The sequence below is a fragment of the Triticum urartu genome, chromosome 6A (assembly GCF_056163025.1).
Source record: "Triticum urartu cultivar PI428250 chromosome 6A, HENAU_Tu73, whole genome shotgun sequence".
Classification (NCBI taxonomy): domain Eukaryota; kingdom Viridiplantae; phylum Streptophyta; class Magnoliopsida; order Poales; family Poaceae; genus Triticum; species Triticum urartu.
Genome location: NC_141878.1, coordinates 445,940,830 through 445,955,008, shown reverse-complemented (window position 1 = coordinate 445,955,008; position 14,179 = coordinate 445,940,830). Strand labels below are relative to the sequence as shown.

The following is a 14,179-nucleotide window of genomic DNA, read 5'->3' as shown; positions in this document are numbered from 1 at the left end:
CTAAACATTTCAAATGACTACTACATACGGATGTATGTAGACATATTTTAAAGTGTAGATTCACTCATTTTGCTTCGTATGTAGTCACTTGTTGAAATGCCTAGAAAGACAAGTATTTAGGAACGGAGGGAGTACATTCGTAAACCTCAAGTAATATTATGTTTGCAGCATTTGATCCTGGAGATCCAATCCACTCTACGTTACCACCTGGCATCCGCAACTGCAGGACGCCGCAATCAATCACGTCATTGCCATGCCTAGGTGTAAAGAGGATTCCATCCCTAGCTGTGCCATGGCAATGGCAATGGCAATGGCATGGGGCCTCCGAATTGCCGGATCCTCTGCACAATTTCTACGAGAGCTTCTTGTTTCAGAGCGACAACTTCTTCCCTTACAAGAGGACGAACGATGACAAGCGCAGTGCAGCTCCGGATTCGTGTTGCAGTAGTACAAGTTGCATTGCAGCGCGACACCTAGCTGGGGCCGGGCCCTTGGATCATGGTGGCTTTTGACTCTCTCAACCTCAAAGTGAGCGGCAGGCCGGTCGTTCTTTTCGGGTGAATTGCACTGCCCGTTTCGATGCGATGCGATGCGATGCAATGCTCGCCGGGAAAGCTTACCGGATGAAGAAGCAAAGTGGCTATTGGGTTCAAAATGTTACATCACCCCACCGTGCAAGTGCAACTAAAGCCTTGTCACAGGTCTGGCAGGGGATACGCTGATACTAGCGATCTAGTAAATGATCTTATAATTTTTTACAGAGGAAGTAGGTAATACTAGTCGTGCGAGGCCATGCTGAATCATCGATGACAGAAACGTTAAACTCCGCGCTGTGAGAGCCACAGCAGGTATTGCTGTGCTTATTACCGTGTTGATCGAGGAAACAGTGTCATCACTCATCAGGGCCACAAAAGGAGTGAGAATCCGGTAACGGGGAAAAGAGGGGGCCAGCGCTAACCACAAGCAGGGGGGCCACGTAAGCACGTACGAAACGGACGAACGAACGAATGTAAATACATGAGGGCATCTCCAGCTGTTGGTCTCTCAGGAGGAGCAAAAAATCGCCTCCTGGAAACGCACCGGCGCTAAACCGCGTACTGGAGGCGTGATGCCCCAGTCGCGGCCCTCACGGATTTTTAAAATGTTCAAATTCGGCGCAAACACAACGCAAATACGGACGAGTTCGTTCAAATTTAAACATATTTTACAAAAAAAAGAAAAAAACTACCGCGGGCTACCCCGCCGTCTCCCTCGCCGCCCGCCCACGCGGTTCTACATGCCGAGGAGGCTGTAGAACCGCGTGTAGTCACCGCCGCCGCCGCCGCCGTCGTCGTCGTCGTCGTCGCCCCCGCCTACGCCTCCGCCGTCCCTACTGCATCCCTCCCCCGGTTGGCGCGGCGGGTTGGACGGTCCGAGGGCGTCGTCGTCGTCGCTATCGAGGACGATAACACCGTCCCCGTCCTCGCGCCCACGTTTGCGGGCGGCGATCTCCTCCAGGGCCCGGCGCTGCCGGACCATCTCCTCGCGCACGTAGTCGTCGCGCGACCACCGCATGGCGTCCTCGTCGGAGAAGCCGCGCCGGGCTATCTCCTCGTACTCCGGGGGGAGGCTGGACTCCACCTTGGGCTCGACGAGGGCGCCGGAGCTGCGGGTACGCGCGCTGACAGGCGTGTCCTGGGGCTCCGGGTTGACGGGGCGGAGGCGGAGGCAGGGAGAGCCGCCGGACGAGGAGGAGGACACCCCGGTCTTCATGCGCCTCTGCGTCCAGGAGCTTCCCCGACGGCGTGAGAAGGACGGGGGAGCGGGATACTCGAGGCGCGGCGTGTTGCCGCCCTCGATGTACTCGAGGACGGCCTCCAACGTGCGGCCGGGCACGCCCCACCACCGGCGCCGGCCATCGGAGTTGAGCCTGCCGGAGGGCACGACGCCGTTGGTGGCCTCGAGCTGCTCGGCGTGACGGCGGCGGAAGTAGGGCTCCCAGAGCGGGCTGTCGGGGACGTACCGTGGCCCCTCCCTCGCCGCCCGCGGCAGGGACGCGCGGATGCGTGCGATCTCCGCACGCCGCGTCGCCCCGATGGGTGGTGGTGGCACCGGCACGCCGCCGGCGCTGATCCTCCAAGCCCCGGGCACCCGCATGTCCGGCGGGACCGGGTACTCGGCCTCGAAAAGGAGGCGAGCCTCGTCCTCGTGCAGATGACGGCGCCCGAATCCGTTCGCCGCCGCGCCGTCGTCTGGGAAACGCTCGGCCATGCTTTCTCAACTGGTGACGGCAAGAGGAGAAAAGGGGGAGAAATGAGCGCGTCGTCGGTGGATGATCAGGGTAAACCTCTCCGGCGTGTTTGCAGTCGGCTTTTATAGGCGGAGGCGCCGCGTAGTAGGCTTGGCCGGCGCGTTACGCGTGGCGTGATTGCGTGGTGGCCGAGGGACGCGCCGTCTAGCCTTCACTGCGCCGCCCGTGAGGCATCAATAGAGGCTGACCGGCGCGGCAGCTTTGGCATTGATTCGCTGCGGGAAACGAGGCGATGATGACGACGAAGGGGCGAGAAGAGGGTAGAGTCGCTGACGCGGTGGGCCTGCGGCTCTTCGCGCCAAAAAAGATTCGCCCGGCGCCCCCGAGCGACCCCCAGCGCGTCGGGTTCGGGTTGGGTCCGCCGGCGCCAATTTCGCCCCGAACCGACGAAAACTAAGCTCTTGGAGGCGCGACTGGACCGATTTTTTAACGTCGACGGACGAAAAGACGCCTAGAAGGCTTTCTTGGGGGCGCGGCTGAAGATGTCCTGAGGCACCTACTCCTGTGGTAAGTCCCATCGCTGTCTTTGTGTTTGTGCTAGTGCTCCTTGTCCTCTCCACTCCCCTGCTGGAGGATTGATCGATGGCTTTGGTGGGCCCCGGACAGAACAAAAGCCAAAGCAAAGAATCCTTGGAAGCGAGGAAAAAGCCCAGCTAATAAAGATTAAGTGGAGCAAAAGAATGCACCAAGCAAGGGAGAATCTAAGAAATTTACCAAGAAGCAACAGAAAATGGACGTCACACTCGGCTCACACAGTACTACTCCTACAACCGAAGCACAGCTCTTCATCAGATTACCATGGCGGAGCATTTCTTTGTACTCCTTTCGTAATATATTCTTCGATTCTATGCTTTCTGCTGTATTATTTGTAAATATGTTATGCTCTGATCATATATTGATGAAACAATGATGCTTAGTGCAGACAAACGGAGCGGAGAAAGAAGCGCTGGAATTGGATAAGCTCGGAGACAAACAATAAAGCGGAAAAGGCACCCGACGCAACCAACTACTACCACTGCACTGCACTCCATTGGACTGCCCCACTCGACACCCCCGTGCTCCTCCCTCATCACCCTCCCCGACCCTTTCCAGAACCACCTTCCTCACAGTGCCGCCCTCACTCACTCTGTCACTCACCCCCGCTCCTGCCTTTATAGCTCGCTTGCACTCCACCACCTCACGGTCACAGCTCACAACACACCCACCGCCGCCGCTGCCTCAACGTCCCCTTCCCGGAGCAGCAGCCAGCCAGAGAGCAAGCGAGAGAGAGAGAGAGAGGGCAATGGAGGGGAAGGAGGAGGACGTGCGGCTGGGCGCCAACAGGTACTCGGAGCGGCAGCCCATCGGGACGGCGGCGCAGGGCGGCGGCGACGACAAGGACTACAAGGAGCCGCCCCCGGCTCCCCTATTCGAGCCCGGGGAGCTCAAGTCCTGGTCCTTCTACCGCGCGGGCATCGCCGAGTTCATCGCCACCTTCCTCTTCCTCTACGTCACCGTGCTCACCGTCATGGGCGTCTCCAAGTCCCCCTCCAAGTGCGCCACCGTCGGCATCCAGGGCATCGCCTGGTCCTTCGGCGGCATGATCTTCGCGCTCGTCTACTGCACCGCCGGCATCTCAGGTCTCCCTCCACAGCCTTCTCTCTCTCTCTCTCTCTCTCTCTCTCTCCCCTCTTCTTGGCTTGCTACATACGTACTCCTGGCTGTTTGTTGCTTCACAGGAGCTGAAGCAGCTGTCAGTTAGTACTGTGCCTTTTTGTTGTTATTGTACGCAACGCATCTAGATTCTAGAGTGTTTTGTCTTCCAAAAAGTGAAATGGGTTGCGTGTCCAACCTACAATAATCCCTCCTCTCCCTTCACTTTATTAAACAGTTGTAAAAACATTTTTCTTTAATTATGGAGTTCCATTTTACTTAAAAGAAATTTATGGAGTTCCATCATGACTGCGTTATATCATCAAGATGAACATACATATGATCTTTCTTTCAAAAATTCAAAAATTTAAAATTAAAGTAATAAGGTAAGATAGAGAATTTAGGGTCCCTACGCGGCCATGTGCACAAAATCTGTGTCTTTGTTTTGTAGTAGCAGCCATAGTTTTAGACATTTCATCGGCAAACTGTACTGCTGCAGTATGTAAACCCAGTTTTATTTTGCAAAGGCACAATTCACAACTAAAGGATGCTACCAGAGCTCATCTTTTGATGCAGCGCTTCTGTAATGTCCAAATCTAGATATTCAAACCTCAAAAGGTCAAAGGTGCACATGAAAGGCACCATTTTTATTACTCGATCTGATTCGGTTTCGCTTGGAGACGAGTGACCAATATGCAGTAATATTTCATAAAATTCGTTTGCTGAAACTCTGCTACGGCCAACACATTATTTAGTAGTCATTAAACCACTTTTATTGTCAAATTGTACAATGTCTCTCAGTAAATGTTGTGGTCCAGTTCTCACTACTTACTGCTCCTGAATCTAGATTCTGCCTGGTTAATCTCAAAATGTCAAATTGTCAGAGAACAAATATGATGTAACAATAAAAGCACTACCAGAGTCGAGGACACTGCTAATCTCTATTGTGATACAATGACAGGAGGACACATCAACCCAGCGGTGACTTTTGGGCTGTTCTTAGCCAGGAAGCTGTCCCTGACCAGGGCCATCTTCTACATAATTATGCAATGCCTAGGGGCCATCTGTGGAGCTGGAGTGGTGAAGGGCTTCCAGCAGGGTCTGTACATGGGCAACGGTGGCGGCGCCAATGTAGTCGCCAGTGGCTACACCAAGGGCGATGGCCTTGGCGCTGAGATCATTGGCACCTTCGTCTTGGTCTACACCGTTTTCTCTGCTACTGATGCCAAGAGGAATGCCAGAGACTCCCATGTTCCTGTAAGTACTCTACACTTCTACTCCACCAGTTCTGTTTTATATGTGATGCTACATGCTAGCAATGCCTTAGTTATTAGCTGGGTAGTTTGTACTGAATAGCAATGAACTGATGTGCTGATGTGATTACAATGAACTGACGCGCTTGTAACTTACATTCTCTGGTTCGTCTTGCTTGCTCCAGTGAATTGTGTGTCTAGTCATCTCATTATGATTTTTCTAAGTGTTTTGGTACATATCGTAACATTTTTCCATCCGTTGCTTGTGAAAACAGATCCTGGCCCCTCTGCCGATTGGGTTCGCGGTGTTCCTGGTCCACCTGGCCAGCATCCCCATCACTGGCACCGGCATCAACCCAGCGAGGAGCCTTGGCGCTGCCATCATCTACAACAGGGACCATGCCTGGAATGACCATGTGAGTGAAACCCCACTCTCACCTACTTGCCCTTTTCAGCAAATAGTTCCACTAACAATGAAACTGCCTCCAGACGAACATATCAAATGCAATCGGCACTTCCATGCCATGGTGGGGCATATTAGTTGATAGTTAGTGCACAATGTTCTGGGTAGTCTGAGCTCATAAGGTGTTGCATGTAACCAACCACAATTAATCATAGAATTAACAACCTCAATGATGCTAACACAGTGGCACGTTATCGTTTAATAAGTAAGCTATGGGATATGGTGTAGCAACTCAATCTGTTTTCTCATGCCTCACCTATCAATACCAGAGGCTATATATACCTGAAAAACTTCATTCCTAAGCTAGTTTGATTTTGCAGTGGATCTTCTGGGTGGGCCCCTTCGTGGGCGCTGCCCTGGCGGCCGTGTACCACCAGGTGATCATCAGAGCAATTCCCTTCAACAAGAGCAGGTCCTAAGCCGCCTCGCCTCCGCTACCAAAAGCCGATCCGAAATAACGAGCTTCTTTGTGATGTCTTGTTTCGAGCGCCTAGTATCGCATCCGCCGTCGATTCTCCTCAAGATGTTCTCTCCTGACTGAATCCAGACTTGTGTGTGTTAAGACTCCGGTGTGACAGTTGTGTGTGTTCTCATTGTGGAAGATTTAATAAGTTATAATTTGTTGCTGTAGTTTCCCTATAGCTGCTCCCGTGTTTGTGTCTGGAATGTTGACAACGATGCTAATATAAGATTGTCCTAGCTGATAGTTAACCTAGACTAAAGCAAGGAAAACAGAAATTACCGAGATCCTAAGCCACCGAAACTAGATGAAAACAGTAAGAAAAAACAAAAAGGAGAGAAGGTTTTGCTCTGAATCGAGTGATGCTATGGCCTATGGCCAATGAGAGAAATGAACCCCCACTGGCCAACTCTTCGGAAACAGATGATTGAGATCAGCACGCCCGAGGTTTGCGGGTTGGAGAAGTTTTCTCCGTTTCATTTGAATCCGCGAGGGCTGCAACGAACGGTAGTGGTGGTTGTTGGAGCTGTTGCTTTGGTGGATGGTGGGGACAAGTATGAAGATGGAGATGAGGATGGTTGATTGATGGCATTGGCAGTGGCACACGGTGTAAAGGCCGGCCGGCCGATAGTGCGCGCTCGACCTCTACGCCACGGCACATGGCTTGTCCCTGTCCGTTCAACGTCTGAATTCCAAAGGCGCCAAAACACCCTTTCGGAAGCCAAGGTCTAGCGCGTAGGCGGCTAGAGCATCCCCACTGAGGTGAAACTGGGAAGAGAATGCCATGCCTCAGAATTGTGCCAGTCTGGGCCAAAATTGTTGGTTGCCTCTCGGAGCATTCCACTTCATGTCAAATGAGGTTCAAACTGCTGAAGTTGCTTGTGCCTGAGCATGGTTCCTCCAGGCTCCAGTGTGAGGCGGGGCATCTTTCTCCTTGTATTTCTGATGTACTCCCTCTGTGTTAGTTAGGAAGAATGAGATTGCACGAATCGATAATCATTGATTGTGAGCATGGTGCACATATATAGGTACAGGGTGGATCGGCCTCTACTTGTCTTCCAAGATGTACAAATATACGAGAGGGGGGGGGGGGGGGGAGATACAACGGTATAAATACACACCCAAGTCCTATACATATGCAGTGTACAACGTACGCTCAACACCCCCCGCGGTCGAAGCGTCGCCGGAGACACAGAGACTAGACCGAAACTCCTCGAAGACTGGGGTCGGTAGTCCCTTAGTCATAACATCGGCAAACTGCTGAGTGGTAGGAACGTGCAGAACACGAACCTTCCCGAGAGCTACCTGCTCGCGAACGAAGTGAATGTCGAGCTCAATATGCTTCGTACGACGATGGTGGACGGGGTTGGCGGAGAGGTAGACGACGGAGACGTTGTTACAGTAGACAATCGTGGCCTTGGGGACCACACAAAGCAACTCCTGAAGAAGCTGACGGAGCCAAGAGCACTCAGCAACGGCGTTAGCCACTGCCCGATACTCCGCCTCGGCACTCGAGCGAGAGACCGTGGGCTGCCGCTTGGACGACCACGATATCAGCGACAGCCCGAGGTAGACACAATAGCCTGCCGTAGAGCGACGCGTGTCCGGGCAGCCAGCCCAATCAGCGTCGGAGTAGGCGACCATGTCGATGGAGGAGGAAGCCGTCAGGGTGAGTCCCATGGTCATAGTGTCGCATATATACCGAAGAATACACTTCACCAGAGTCCAATGAGAGTCACGTGGGGAGTGCATGTGAAGGCACACCTGCTGGACTGCATACTACAAGTCAGGCCGAGTGAGGGTGAGATACTGCAGAGCGCCGACGATGGAGCGGTAGAACGCCGCATCCGGCGCAGGGGAACCCTCCAAAGTAGAAACCTTCGCCTTGGTGTCAACAGGCGTGGACGCGGTTTTGCAATTAAGCATACCCGCACGCTCGAGAAGCTCATGAGCGTACTTCTGCTGATGCAGAAAGAACCCATCGGCACGGCGAACGATCTCAATGCCAAGGAAGTAGTGCAGCGCTCCAAGATCCTTGAGGGCAAACTCATCGCGAAGACGAGCCGTGAGCTGCTGAAGAAGCCCAGGCGAGGATGCCGTCAGGATAATGTCGTCCACATAGAGCAGCAGGTATGCAGTGGCAGTGCCCTGATGATAGACGAACAGAGACGCGTCGGAGCGGATTGTGTGAAACCCAAGCTGCTGTAGGGACACGGCCATACGCTGGTACCACGCCCTGGGGGCCTGCTTCAGTCCATAGAGGGACCGAGAGAGCAGGCAGACGTGGTCGGGATGCTCGGCGTCGACGAAGCCAGTCGGCTGCTCGCAGAAGACCCGTTCCGTGAGGTGGCCGTGCAGAAACGCGTTGGAGACATCCAACTGATGCACTGGCCATCCATGGGAAACCTCCAGCTAAAGCACCGTACGAATCGTGCCCGGTTTAATGACCGGGGCGAAGGTGTCGGTGAAGTCCGCACCGGCGCGCTGGCGGAAACCGCGCACCACCCAACGAGCCTTGTAGCGCTCGAGAGAACCGTCAGGGTTGGTCTTGTGACGAAACACCCATTTTCCACTGATGACGTTGGCGTGAGGGGTTGCGACACAAGATGCTACGTGCGGTTGCACTGCAACGCATCAAACTTCTCGCGCATCGCGGCAAGCCAATGTGGATCACGAAGGGCGGCGCGTGCAGATGAGGGGATGGGCGACGGTGGAGAGGATGATGTCGACACCGCCCACACGTACTCATCGGCACCGTAGCGCGTGCTAGGGCGGTAGATGCCGACACGGGACCGCGTCACCATGCCAGCGGAAGGCGGGTCGGCTGTGGTAGAAGCGATGGACGGAGGTGATGAAGAGTCCGCCTCTCCTGGCGTCGCAGCGGGACCGGGGCCGGCCGAAGCAGCGGGGCCAACTGGGGTGGTGGAGCCGATCGGGGCGGCGCCAGCCGTGCCACTCGGCGGAGTGGGAGCCGAAGGGCCACTCGGGGCCATGCATGGCCGTGCCGGGGCCGAGGCCGAGGGACGGGCTGCTGGGGCCGCGGCGGAGGGACCCACAGCGGGGGCTGCAACAGAGGGACCAGCCGCGGGAGGGCACGCCGAGGCCGCACCGGGAGGAGCCAGCGGGAGCCGCGCCGGGGCCAGGAGGGGCCGCGCCGGGGGCTACACCGGGTCCGCATCCGAGACACCATCATGGGGCGCCGAGTCCTCTACAAAAGGCGGTACCTGGTAAAAGGGAAAAACCCGCTCATCAAAGTACACGTGTCGGGAGGTATACACACGGTAGGACACGGGGTCGTAGCACCGGTAACCTTTGGTGCTAGGGGGTAGCCTAGGAAGATGTAAGCTACAGAGCGAGGAGCGAGTTTGTGTGGTGTAGTGGATGCGGTGCTAGGATAACACAAACAACCGAAGATGCGGAGACCATCGTAGGATGGAGGGGAACCGAAGAGAAGTTGGTGTGGGGTGTAGTTCCAGCGAGGACGACAAGGCCTAATGTTAACTAGGAGAGTGGCGGTGATACGTCCATTTTGCATCATGCTTTTATATCGATATTTATTGCATTATGGGCTGTTATTACACATTATGTCACAATACTTATGCCTATTCTCTCTTATTTTACAAGGTTTACATAAAGAGGGAGAATGCCGGAGCTGGGATTCTGGGCTGGAAAAGGAGCAAATATTAGAGACCTATTCTGCACAGCTTCAAAAGTCCTGAAACTTCACGGAAGACGTTTTCATAATATATATAAAATACTCAGCGGAAGAAATTCACCAGGGGCCACACCCTGCCCACGAGGGTGGGGGGCGTGCCCTACCCCCCTGGGCGCGCCCCCTACCTCGTGGGCCCCCTGGTGGCCCTCTGGTGGCCATCTTCTGCTATATGAAGTCTTTCAATGGGAAAAAAATCATAAGCCTTCTTCTTGGACGAAACTCCGCCGCCACGAGGCGGAACCTTGGCGGAACTAATCTAGGGCTCTGGTGGAGCTGTTCTGCCGGGGAAACTTCTCTTCCGGAGGGGGAAATCATCGCCATCGTCATCACCAACGCTCCTCTCATCAGGAGAGGGCAATCTCCATCAACATCTTCATCGGCACCATCTCCTCTCAAAACCCTAGTTCATCTCTTGTATCCAATTCTTGTCTCCAAGTACGGGATTGGTGCTAGTAGGTTGCTAGTAGTGTTAATTACTCCTTGTAGTTGATGCTAGTTGGTTTAATTGGTGGAAGATCATATGTTCAGATCCCATATGCATATTAATACCCCTCTGATTATGAACATGTTTATGATTTGTGAGTAGTTACTTTTTTCCTGAGGACATGGGAGAAGTCTTGCTATTAGTAGTCATGTGAATTTGGTATTCGTTCGATATTTTGATGAGATGTATGTTCTCTCTCCTCTAGTGGTGTTATGTGAACGTCGACTACATGACACTTCACCATTGTTTGGGCCTAGAGGAAGGCATTGGGAAGTAATAAGTAGATGATGGGTTGCTAGAGTGACAGAAGCTTAAACCCTAGTTTATGCGTTGCTTCGTAAGGGGCTGATTTGGGTCCATATGTTTCATGCTATGGTTAGGTTTACCTTAATACTGTTGTTGTAGTTGCGGATGCTTGCAATAGAGGTTAATCATAAGTGGGATGCTTGTCCAAGTAAGGGCAGTACCCAAGCACCGGTCCACCCACATACCAAATTATCAAAGTACTGAACGCGAATCATATGAGCGTGATGAAAACTAGCTTGACGATATTCCCATGTGTCCTCGGGAGCGCTTTTCTCTATATAAGAGTTTGTCCAGGCTTGTCCTTTGCTACAAAAAGGATTGGGCCACCTTGCTGCACTTTATTTACTTTTGTTACTTGTTGCTCGTTACAAATTATCCTATCACAAAACTATCTGTTACCACTTATTTCAGTACTTGCAGAGAATACCTTGCTGGAAACCGCTTATCATTTTCTTCTGCTCCTCATTGGGTTCGACACTCTTACTTATCGAAAGGACTACGATAGATCCCCTATACTTGTGGGTCATCAAGACTCTTTTCTGGCGCCGTTGCCGGGGAGTGAAGCGCCTTTGGTAGGTGGAATTTGGTAAGGAAAATTTATATAGTGTCCTGAAATTTACTGTCACTTGTTACTATGGAAAGTAATCGTGTGAGGGGCTTGTTCGGGGTATCTTCACCCCGACTAGTAGAGCAAAGAGTTGCTCCTCAACCTACTCAACCTACTGAAAATGTAAATGAAAATGAAAATGTCTGTTTTGAAATTCCTTAGGGTATGATAGAAAAACTGCTAGCCAATCCCTTTTTAGGAGATGGAACAAAACATCCTGATGAGTGTTGGAAATATGCCCTAGAGGCAATAATAAAAGGATTATTATTATATTTCCTTGTTCATGATAATTGTCTTTTATTCATGCTATAATTGTGTTATCCGGAAATCGTAATACATGTGTGAATACATAGACACCAACATGTCCCTAGTAAGCCTCTAGTTGACTAGCTCGTTGATCAATAGATAGTCATGGTTTCCTGACTATGGACATTGGATGTCATTGTTAACGAGATCACATCATTAGGAGAATGATGTGATGGACAAGACCCAATCCTAAACATAGCACAAGATCGTATAGTTCGTTTGCTAGAGTTTTTCCAATGTCAAGTATCTTTTCCTCACACCATGAGATCGTGTAACTCTCGGATACCGTAGGAGTGCTTTGGTTATACCAAATGTCACAACGTAACTGGGTGACTATAAAGGTATACTACGGGTATCTCCGAAAGTGTCTGTTGGGTTGACGCGGATCAAGACTGGGATTTGTCACTCCGTATGACGGAGAGGTATCTCTGGGCCCACTCGGTAATGCATCATCATAATGAGCTCAAAGTGACCAAGTGTCTGGTAATGGGATCATGCATTACGGTACGAGTAAAGTGACTTGCCGGTAACGAGATTGAACGAGGTATTGGGATATCGATGATCGAATCTCGGGCAAGTAACGTACCGATTGACAAAGGGAATTGTATACGGGGTTGCTTGAATCCTCGGCATCGTGGTTCATCCGATGAGATCATCGAGGAGCATGTGGGAGCCAACATGGGTATCCAGATCCCGCTGTTGGTTATTGACCGGAGAGCCATCTCGGTCATGTCTACATGTCTCCCGAACCCGTAGGGTCTACACACTTAAGATTTGGTGACGCTAGGGTTGTAGAGATATGAATATGCAGTAACCTGAAAGTTGTTCGGAGTCTCGGATGAGATCCTGGATGTCACGAGAAGTTCCGGAATGGTCCGAAGGTGAAGAATTATATATAGGAACTGCAGTTTCGGCCATCGGGAGAGTTTCGGGGGTCACCGGTATTGTACCGGGACCACCGGATGGGTCCCGGGGGTCCACCGGGTGGGACCACCCATCCCGGAGGGCCCCATGGGCTGAAGTGGGGAGGGGAACCAGCCCATAGTGGGCTGGTGCGCCCCCTTGGCCCACCCCCTGCGCCTAGGGTTGGAAACCCTAGGGTGGGGGGGCGCCCCACTTGCCTTGGGGGCCACTCCACCCTTGGCCGCCGCCCCCCCTAGGAGATCCCATCTCCTAGGGCCGGCGCCCCCCCTTGGGGATCCTATATAAAGGGGGGGGGGAGGGAGGGGCAGCCGCACCCTTGACTCTTGGCGCCTCCCTCTCCCCTGCTACACCTCTCCCTCTCGTAGTAGAACGGCGAAGCCCTGCTGTGGTGACTCCTGCATCCACCACCACGCCGTCGTGCTGCTGGATCTTCATCAACCTCTCCTCCCCCCTTGCTGGATCAAGAAGGAGGAGACGTCACGCTGACCGTACGTGTGTTGAACACGGAGGTGTCGTCCGTTCGGCGCTAGGATCTCCGGTGATTTGGATCACGTCGAGTACGACTCCCTCATCCCCGTTCTTTGAACGCTTCTGCGTGTGATCTACAAAGGTATGTAGATGCAATCCGATCACTCGTTGCTAGATGAACTCATAGATGGATCTTGGTGAAACCGTAGGAATTTTTTTGTTTTCTGCAACGTTCCCCAACAGTGGCATCATGAGCTAGGTCTATGCGTAGTTCCCTTTGCACGAGTAGAACACAATTTGTTGTGGGCGTAGATGTTGTCAACTTTCTTGCCGCTACTAGTCTTATTTTACTTCAACGGTATTGTGGGATGAAGCAGCCCGGACCAACCTTACACGTACGCTTACGTGAGACCGGTTCCACCGACTGACATGCACTAGTTGCATAAGGTGGCAGGCGGGTGTCTGTCTCTCCCACTTTAGTTGGAGCGGATTTGATGAAAAGGGTCCTTATGAAGGGTAAATAGAAGTTGACAAATCACGTTGTGGCTTTAACGTAGGTAAGAAAATGTTCTTGCTAGAACCCTCTTGCAGCCACGTAAAACTTGCAACAACAATTAGAGGACGTCTAACTTGTTTTTGTAGCAAGTGTTCTGTGATGTGATATGGCCAAAGTTGTGATGAATGATGAATGATATATATGTGATGTATGAGATCATGTTCTTGTAATAGGAATCACGACTTGCATGTCGATGAGTATGACAACCGGCAGGAGCCATAAGAGTTGTCTTTATTTTTTGTATGGCCTGCGTGTCATTGAGAAACGCCATGTAAATTACTTTACTTTATTGCTAAACGTGTTAGCCATAGTAGTAGAAGTAATAGTTGGCAAGCAACTTCATGGAGACACGATGATGGAGATCATGGTGTCATGCCGGTGACAAGATGATCATGGAGCCCCAAGATGGAGATCAAAGGAGCTATGTGATATTGGCCATATCATGTCACTATTATTATTATTTGATTGCATGTGATGTTTATCATGTTTTTGCATCTTGTTTACTTAGAACGACGGTAGTAAATAAGATGATCCCTCATAATAATTTCAAGAAAGTGTTCCCCCTAACTGTGCACCGTTGCGACAGTTCGTTGTTTCGAAGCACCACGTGATGATCGGGTGTGATAGATTCCAACGTTCACATACAACGGGTGTAAGACAGATTTACACATGCAAACACTTAGGTTGACTTGACGAGCCTAGCATGTACAGACAT

General features: G+C 52.0%; 1 protein-coding gene across 1 annotated transcript; it reads left to right on the top strand.

The window, feature by feature from the left end:
• The first annotated feature begins 3,327 nt into the window (after positions 1-3,327).
• LOC125513942 (aquaporin PIP1-1) lies at positions 3,328-6,279 on the top strand. Its single transcript, XM_048679178.2, has 4 exons — positions 3,328-3,909; positions 4,884-5,179; positions 5,451-5,591; positions 5,959-6,279. The coding sequence occupies exons 1-4, from the start codon at positions 3,573-3,575 to the stop codon at positions 6,055-6,057; spliced, it is 873 nt and encodes a 290-aa protein (XP_048535135.2). The 5' UTR covers positions 3,328-3,572; the 3' UTR covers positions 6,058-6,279.
• Positions 6,280-14,179: the final 7,900 nt, after the last annotated feature.